The 9,847-nt window shown below is 37.2% G+C and overlaps 1 protein-coding gene across 1 annotated transcript; it reads right to left on the reverse strand.

Annotated features, from left to right (window-relative positions):
* Window positions 1–146: 146 nt before the first annotated feature.
* On the reverse strand, window positions 147–9,817 carry LOC5504794 (probable ATP-dependent RNA helicase DDX47). The gene is made up of 15 exons (XM_001625643.3): window positions 9,695–9,817; window positions 9,504–9,597; window positions 7,493–7,681; window positions 6,525–6,596; window positions 5,315–5,385; window positions 4,796–4,843; window positions 4,467–4,538; window positions 3,493–3,551; window positions 2,959–3,016; window positions 2,752–2,834; window positions 2,327–2,390; window positions 1,843–1,980; window positions 1,574–1,644; window positions 1,284–1,413; window positions 147–806 (listed from the first exon to the last, which is right to left on the reverse strand). Exons 1-15 carry the CDS (start codon window positions 9,749–9,751, stop codon window positions 672–674), a joined length of 1,341 nt encoding a protein of 446 aa, XP_001625693.1. The 5' UTR covers window positions 9,752–9,817; the 3' UTR covers window positions 147–671.
* Between the last annotated feature and the right edge of the window lie 30 nt (window positions 9,818–9,847).

The raw sequence follows: 9,847 nt of genomic DNA on the forward strand, positions 1-9,847 counted from the left end.
CGCACATACATGCGCGCTTAGTTTTGATGTCTCCCCGCACATACATGCGCTCTTTGCTTTGATGTCTTCACGCACATACATGCGCGCTCCTTCCTACACGTTTGCTTTAAGTTTTACTTGGATTTCAATAAAAATCAGCAGTAAAATATTTAATCATATTTTTAATACACCGTACATAAACCACTTTGTCACGTTTACTGTTCTCGCGTTTAATTGCGTTTCTTGTAGTCATCACTGTCTCTTAGATAGAACCCCTTTCGATTCCCCTCACATCTTCCTCGCCATATCCAATGGCGGATCCAAAGATTATCGCCAAATTCTTTGTTGCTGCCATCTCGGCAAATCCAAAATCCTTGTCTCGTTTGGGAATAGCGCGTAGTCAATCAAGCGTCTAAACCAATCGATGGCTTTCATGTTGTTGTTGTTTTTTTTTTTTTTGTGGCGCCATAAACCATTTGACTACAAAAAGCAAAGAAATTGCTTGGCTAAGGTGGTATGACTGACTATGCGCTATCCCCAGTTGAAAAGAATTCGGCTATGAAGGTTATATAGAACCCACAAGATAAATCCGCCACTGAATTTACTCACGACAACTTCCATGTCTTTGTGCGTTCTTTGCGACCACCATGACATTATATATCTCGCCATCTGTGTTTACATTGTGGCCAAGATTACTTTTTCCGTTTCTTCTTGCCTCCCTCTTTTATGCCCTTTTTCCTCTTGGCTGGTGGTGGTATCTTCACTTCTTGCTCATCTAGGTCGTCTTCGGGGGCACGCTTTTTCTTATCGTTTATCTCACGCAGTTCCTAAGCAGAGGCAAACACATTTATGTTTTCTTTCAATGAATCGCAGGCAAACGCCAAGGTAGAATGCCAGTGTGCGCATAAAGTCGATCCCCCACGCGTAAAGAAAACATCCACAGCGTAAAAGATAGAGTATGCGTTACTAGAGATGTCACAACATCCCATGCGTGATAGTCACGACATCCCTTGCGTGATAGTCACGACATCCCATGCGTGATAGTCACAACATCCCATGCGTGATAGTCACGACATCCCTTGCGTGACGGTAGAATTACAAACTGCGGCAAGTGTTACTTATTAGATCATTTATTTTTGCCTTTTTTCAGATTGAAGTTTATCCTACTTAATATGATAGACAAGACAGTACAAAAGCCGACATGTGGTTTTCTCAGCAGAATCGCACCAGTGTGTGACACATTTATGTGTGTGACACATTTACCAGACAAGTTGTGTTGTGTGACATGTTGCGTGACTGCTCACCATTCGCGCGTATCTCTGTGCCTCCGTGACGCGCTCCATCAGTAGCATCACCTCCTCCTCCACTGTCGGGTACTGAGGCAGCTTTTTCGCGATCAAGTGTTCGATTCTCTGGTACAACTCCACATCATACCTACACGCACCATCGACAAGGTAAAACGTTTACAAAGGCCACCAAAATCGAGATTAAGAGAATTAAGAGGGTAATTCCAAGGTCAGTGGAACTCCAAGGTCAATATTCAAGGTCAGATCAGATGAATGCCAAAAAGTAAACATGTGATTGACCCACTTACTGTGTAACAAACGTGACTGACCGCCCTGACCGCCCTGCACGCGCTGTTCGGCCAACACGGTGGATGTAATCCTAAAGAAACACAAAACCTTGTCTGAAAAAGTGTAAACCTATGACATGTGCCAATATGGAAAATATACACCATTTATCACACAATACATAAGCACAAAGTAAAACAAGGCATAGGGGCAGGTACTTAGTGTAGTCAAATATCTGTATCTACTGAAACATGGGTTAGATATTGCTAAAAAAAAACAATTGTCTACATACCTTTGAGTGTGTAGGAATATCAAAATTAATGACAACATCAACATGGGGTATGTCAAGACCACGGCTAGCAACATCCGTCGCAACCAGAATAGACCTGCTTTTGCTTTTGAACTTATTCAATGCACCAAGTCGCTTGGACTGCAAGGGAAGCATCAGGCTACACATCAGTTACGAGCTCACATGCAAGTTAGATGGTGATTAGACTACTCTGTATCTCATTCAGTATTAGAATGAAGTGATAAGCATTCCTAACAGGGACTGTAGGCGCAGCCAACCCCTCTGATCATGCTATTTCAGACCTAGGACTCTCTTTGCACTCAACATTCTGGAGCCAGAATGTCGGGCGCAAAGAGAGCCCCAAGTCTGGACTATAATCTTGCCTGAGTAGAAACAAAACCCTTCTCTAATTCACTGGGCATAACCTTTAGATATTTTCAATTATTTTAATGTCATACATGTTGTTGTGTCAAAGCTAATGCGGTACCTGACTCATTTGTCCATGAAGTGGAACAGCATCGAGTCCCAAATTACGCAACATCAGGGTTACTCTATAAAACGGAAGTCAACAATTAGCCAAGATTTAGGCTATTTATTCAATAGGCAACTTGCACTAAGTAATTACATGACCTTTTGTGAGACAAATTCAAGCCAGAATAAACACAGATATGGCACAGAGACATAATGTCAGTGATAAAAAAATATTTCAATAAAAATAAGCCCTTTCTGAAAAAGAAAATTTCTTTGGGGGTAAGTTTTTACTACTGCAGTACATTTTGGGCTCTGCTTTCCAAGCTCACACCTCCAACCCATCACTTCTACACCTGAGTACCACTCGCCCCTGGGAAGCAACCCCTATCTTGTCTTAATACATTAAGAAATCGCATATCCCATTAAATAACAGTTCATTACCTTTGAACATTGTTGCAGGTACCACAGAAGACCATAAAGGAATTCCCTGCAAGCTCATTGAGTACATAAACCAAGTAACAGTCCTACAAGATGTAGAAATAGGCTCAAATCAGCTTATCACTTACTATTCATTTTGAAAAGCTTAAGACATAAAGTCTCGAAGATTTTGTACATACCGCATCCACATACAGAAGAGCTGATTCTCACCTTGAATTTTGAGGGAATGAACAGATAACTTTGCTGTAGTTTTTCTACTGTTTGATATCTATTCAAGGAGAATTGAAATGAAAACAATGTAAAAAAACAATTGGCAAAAAATCAAAAAACAAACGTTAAAAAAACGTTATGCTCGTTGTTAAGAGTTAAAAGATAAAAGAGCCTTTGAGCTGAGCTGCACTTTTCAATCTTGAACAATCTAATAGACAATAAACCTACTGTTTGTGCATTTTTTGTGTATTATGCTAACGTCGTATTATCCATGAGCCATATTTAATGCAAATGCATGCAAATAAATCGAGTCGATTGTTTTATCTTAATATGCATTCATTTGCATTGAATACAGCTCATGGATAATATGACGTTTGAACTTAGTCTTTGTTCCAAATAAAAACATTGACCCACACCAGCAGACTGAGCTGGAACTAATTGTTTCAAATTAGCACCCCCCCTCTTTAGTCCTGACCCCTTGTTGCCAGTGCCCAGATTGCTATAATGCTTGTTATAAAAAAAGCACACACATACTTTGTTGCAACCTCTACTTTGACGGGTGCCTGGAGAGATGCCCTCTGGAGCTTTTGAACCTGGCAACCAAGCAAGCAAAAACGATAGAATTTGTGTTCTTCCCAACTGATAGTATTTATCATCAATACTCTTATTAATAATTATTTAGAGTAAAAAAGTTCTGAAGAAATTACATGTAGTGCTTATGTCAACCATGTTCTTAGCACTTCACTCCACAATTACTGTCAAAACTGTTGTATCGCGACCCGCATTTTCAAAACATGATTTGTTTTTGTCTTTTGGGATTTTCTGTTACGCCACTCAAATTATTCTAAGCCAATCAGATTCTTGCCATCTCTCGCCTAGTGCAGTTGCCTGGCTTTCTGTGGTGACACTGTCTGGTTTTCGTCCAGAGGAAAGCCAGGGAAGTGCACAAGGCGAGACTCTGATTGGCTCAGAATGGTTTTACTGATGGAACAAAACCAAAACAAATCGTGTTTTGAAAACGCGGGTCGCAATACAACCGTCGCGATAGTAAAATCCTAAATATCCAAAAATTAAATAGTCTTGGAACTGAGGAACACAAGCTTCTGGTAATATATATTTAATGGTAAGTCAAATTCAAGGCATAGAAACAGAGAGTTGTCCCCATGTCTCGACCAGAATTGAACCTGTTTCAATGGAGTTGAGGGTCCCCACAAAACTTTGAATAACTATCATTACCAGAAACAACAATAAAAACAACTTATTGTATACCCAGAACGAAAACAATACAGGTTACATGCAATTAGATAAAATAATATACCTAATATATAATGCCATTGCCTATATTCTTTTTCTATTTCCTTTTTCAAAGTACATATATATCTTTTCTCTTTATTTCATTTTCTTTTTCTATTTTCTTTTCTTTTCTGTTTTTTTTTTTCTATATCTATCAATACAATGTACCTGGTAATCGTAAAAGAAAGGAGAAATAAGTAACACAACATATTTACCTTTTTAGTCATTGTTGCAGAAAACAAGAATGTTCTCCGTTCCTTTGGGATCACTTTGAGTAGTTTGTCTACCTACAGAGCAACAAACACAAAACAGAAGCAAAATAACCGATAAGCAACTTAAACTGTTCAAGAAATAATCTATCTATTTAAATAAATTGCATATCAAGCACGTGAAAAGGAGTGATTATTGACACTATTCTATACTGCGCCTAAGTCACAAGGACATGGTCAATATTTGAGACTTCCCTAGGGACTTCTCTAGTGCTTTTTGTCAGGAGTGGACTCATCCCTAACTACTGTATACTTGACCCTGCCATACTCTTTACCTCTTTCTCAAAATCCATATTTAAAATTCTGTCCGCCTCATCCATTACCTGGATAATGACAAAGACACATTTACTTAGAGTCATGCTGAGGCAGATTTTGAAAAGGGGGATGAATAAGATTAAGTTTGAAACTTTAACTGTTACCATTATTCAAAAAAGAACGACCTCATATTTTTACCCACACCCACGCCCCCTATACCTTAGCTACCCCTTACATAACAATACAATACAAAAAAATGTTGTAAAAGAGCAAACATTTTTACATTTTATGCAATCTTTAACAAATTGCCCTACAGTATTAATAACTAAGTTTTGTAGCTTGTAGAAAACACATAGAATGCCTTACGGATAACAGCCCCCTGTGTATTCCACTTTCTGGCAATCAAAAAGGACCTTTAACATTTCAGTACCTACCGTAGATGTTCACAGAAATAGTTAACCATGGGCAAAACTGTTGCCGCTTCCTTGGTTGTAAATTCTTATATCCTACATGGGTACAGAAAGATAACTGATTCTCACCAGATATTTAAGAGTTCGTAGACTAAAGCCTTTTGTATTCTCAAGGTGGTCGATCAGTCGCCCAGGAGTGGCTGAACAAGAAATGAACAGAATACAGAAATCCAAACTTAGCAACATGAAAAGCACTAAGAACACAACTAAAAACATGTGATCTTGTTACCTAAATCCCTATTGGAAATGCTAAGGAAAAAGCTCATTTTTTGCTGTTTGCAAGTACAGATAACTATCCATGGACACTATCAAAAGAAGACAAACAATAAACTTATGAATACCCTAATAACTGTTTTTCTTCCATAAATGGACTGACACATCTAAAGCTATAGATTGGGCTTCTGGAATAACACAGAAAAAAACTCAAAATTATGCGGGATTTTTTCTAAATTATGTGCCAAATTACATGGAAAATCAATTATTACACACTAAATTACGCAGGATTTTGCAATACATTTTTCTTTAAAAATCAAAATTTTGCAAGATTCTTTACTGTATTACGTGCTAAATTACACGGAATATCAACTGTTACGCCAAACTACATTTTGTACCAAAGGAAAGCACAATTTTTGCACGAAAATATCTTATGCAAGTTTTCATTGGCTCCTAGCCACCAGCCAATTAAAAAAGGTATTTTATTATTAGTCCTAGGCCTTTGCAGTTTAGCAAAGAATGACTAGTCATTTTATTTGTTTTCGAAATTCAGTTCGAAATATCACACTCCTACGATGAAATATGTCTTTATTACGATAAATAGAGGTAAGAACCCTAAAAGAACACATTAGCTGTGCACTTAAATTTCAAAATTTAGCCAAATTATGCGGAAATTTTTGGATTACGCGAAGAAAGCCAAATTATGCGCTTCCGCACTATAAAATGTTTTCTCTTTTCTGAAAACTAACAATACTATTAATCATGTGAGACTGTTAATAATAAAAATTGGCGTAACATTTCATAAGCAAGGCTTGATTTTAATAACCAAATAAAGTGCAATTATAACTGTTAAAATAAACATCACCAAATTTCCTCTAGTTGAACTACATTATTCTATTGTTATTCTATTGCACTTAACTTATCTATTGCACAGTTCTTCATGCTGAACAGTTTTTCTTTTTTTCAGATGGACCTATTTTTTTTTTTGTTTAGATGGGGTTTTATGATAGATTATCCACTCATCAATAAAGCTTTTATAAACTACCTGTAAAATAAAAATACTCACCAATGATAATATGGGGCTTTTTGGCGAGCATCAAGGCTTGAGACATCATGTCTATGCCTCCAACAATAACGGCTAAAAGAAACAAAAACATCTCAGAAAAACTGGTGACTTGGCTCATCTCAATAAGATAGCCTTATAGTATGTATGTACTTCTTATGCATCCATGACTGAGTTCATTACAATGACTATCCATAGCACAAATTAGCACTTTACTGAAAATACAGTGTATGCGAATCTATAGGCAGGTCTGCATTGGTCACCGAAATGACTGGCTTTTCAGGCCAAAAACTCGCATGTACTGATGCTATACAATAATTTTTCATATCCACCATAACTTAAACCAATAGATGAACAGTATTTTGTGTGGCCAGGGTTAAAACCAACTTTGCTGATCCATTGAGTGTCTATTTACACAGATTTCAAATAAGGTTGAGCTGTGTGTTGAAACCAGCATTGCTTCATGGGTATTAAATAAATAAAAAAAATTGGAGTAAATAAAAACAAACACAGATTTTAAAAGCTTTAGCATTCTTGTTTATGTACTTCTAGACATTCACATGGCGTTCAGAGACAAGGATTCTGTCATACCCATGAACCACTGCAGGTTACAATATATTGATTCGCGGGTGCAACCTTTATTGAAATAAGTGTGTACTATAACTGAAACTTTTTTGGCCATTTCATTTAGTCTCTATTTATAGTATACTAAAACTAAAAACAAATTTGGCTTCTACTTTGTTGAGTTTCTATTCATACAATACTGAAAGAATTTATTTCTATCATTGATATCTTAATAAGTACTTTTTCATTAATCGCTTGATTAATTAAATTATCATTATATGACAAGTTCCTTCATTTAGAGGCGTACAGTAGATGTAGATGATACTTCACGTAATCTCTGTATACAGTAGGATCTATAGTAATCTATAGTACAAGAAGTCTGCCAAGTTCTATTTTTTGAATCTCACCACACTTAACTCCTATACCAGAGCCCAGAGCCTCACACTGCTCAGATATCTGGAATGCAAGCTCACGGGTGGGTGTAAGAATCAGGGCGAACAGGCGCTGGGGGTTGTCCAGTAGTGCCTGTAGGATCGGCAATGCAAAAGCACCAGTTTTACCAGACCCCGTCTCAGCCAAACCAATGACATCTTTGCCTAAAATGATACATGCATAAAAGATATCAACAATCATTAGGGAGTGGTTTTGCAAAGAGAAAAAAACAGTTTTTTTTTTACACCAATAAAAAAGCATAGTTTTTGCTTATTGCCTAACATTTTTTAAAGGCCCATTTTTCTTACCAATGGGAAACGTGATGGAAAGGAAGCAGAGATAGTAAACTGTTTATATGTGCATGCTCTTCATCCTCTATGAAGATGCAAGCTTACATCTTTGCTTCCCACTTCATCCCCGTTTACTTTGCTATTGAAAAGATGTCTTAGAAAATTGTGAAATGATTTCTCTTTATCACCATATTTGACTGAACCTTAGTATATTTGTTAGACATTCCGAAGCATAAATTTAACTCATTTTGCAATCCATCTACAATAAGCTTACATATAGTTCATCGAATGATTCTGGTATATGAGACATTACTTAACCCTGTAGTCGACCTTTCTTAACCCTGTAGCCGAAATTACTTAACCCTGTAGTCTACTTTACTTAACCCTGTAGTCGACATTACTTAACCCTGTAGTCAACATTAAGGTAGTCGTACCTATTATCAGACAGTGCCCTATTATCGGACGCTCAAAAAAAACATAAATATTTCAAACAATAGGAAACCAGCCAAAAAATGACCCAACGAGAAAACATGTATTCCAAACCTTTTACAAGTGCTTATTGTTTTGCAAAAACTAATAAAAATATCCAAGATTTACAGATCCTGATGAAAGTCGCTCAGCGAATCTGCCATTTTGTTGTTGATCTCCCAGAATGCTATTTGGCCGCTGTTTTAGTAGACACTTTCCGTGTAGTCTACATTACTTTACCGTGTAGTCTACATTACTTTACCGTGTAGTCTACATTACTTCACCCTGTAGTCAACATTACTTAACCCTGTAGTAAACATTACTTAACCCTGTAGTCAACATACTTAGCCCTGTAGTCTACATTACTTAACCCTGTAGTCAACATAACTTTAGCCTGTAATCAACATTACTTTACCCTGTAGTCAACATTACTTCACCCTGTAGTCAACATTACTTTACCCTGTAGTCAACATTACTTTACCCTGTAGTCAACATTACTTTACCGTGTAGTCAACATTACTTTACCCTGTAGTCAACATTACTTTACCCTGTAGTCAACATTACTTTACCCTGTAGTCAACATTACTTTACCCTGTAGTCAACATTACTTTACCCTGTAGTAAACATTACTTAGCCCTGTAGTCAACATTACTTTACCCTGTAGTCTACATTACTTTACCCTGTAGTCAACATTACTTTACAGTGTAGTCAACATTACTTTACCCTGTAGTCTACATTACTTTAACCTGTAGTCAACATTACTTAACCCTGTAGTCTACATTACTTAACCCTGTAGTCAACATTACTTAGCCCTGTTGTCTACTTTACTTTACCGTGTAGTCAACATTACTTTACCCTGTAGTCAACATTACTTAACCCTGTAGTCAACATTACTTTACCCTGTAGTCAACATTACTTTACCCTGTAGTCAACATTACTTTACCCTGTAGTCTACGTTACTTAGCCCTGTAGTCAACATTACTTTACCCTGTAGTCAACATTACTTAGCCCTGTAGTCTACATTACTTTACCCTGTAGTCTACATTACTTAACCCTGTAGTCTACATTACTTAGCCCTGTAGTCTACATTACTTAACCCTGTAGTCAACATTACTTTATCGTGTAGTCAACATTACTTAGCCCTGTAGTCAACATTACTTAACCCTGTAGTCTACATTACTTTACCCTAAAGGCGACATTACTTAACCCTCTGGTCGACATTTCGTACCTTGTAGAGCAACGGGAATCGCCTCGCGTTGAATCTTCGACGGCGTCTTCCATCCAAGTTGCTTGCAAGCTTCACAAAGTGCATCCACAACTCCCTAAAATCAAACACCATAGAAATAAAGATACATCGCTAAAGACTTGATATTCTTCTACTAACTTATGATATAAAAATAAACACATTCACGCTCATACCAGGGATTTGAAGGTAGTTTTGTCGTCTTCAATGGCAGACTCCATGTTCGCCGCCATTTTGTTTTTCTGTTTGCACGTGGATTGTGGGAAAGCACAGGGAGCCCAAATCGCGACAACTTTATTTTGCTTTAATTTTGATTACCTTTTTTGCAT

This window comes from Nematostella vectensis, chromosome 7 (assembly GCF_932526225.1).
Source record: "Nematostella vectensis chromosome 7, jaNemVect1.1, whole genome shotgun sequence".
Lineage (NCBI taxonomy): Eukaryota > Metazoa > Cnidaria > Anthozoa > Actiniaria > Edwardsiidae > Nematostella > Nematostella vectensis.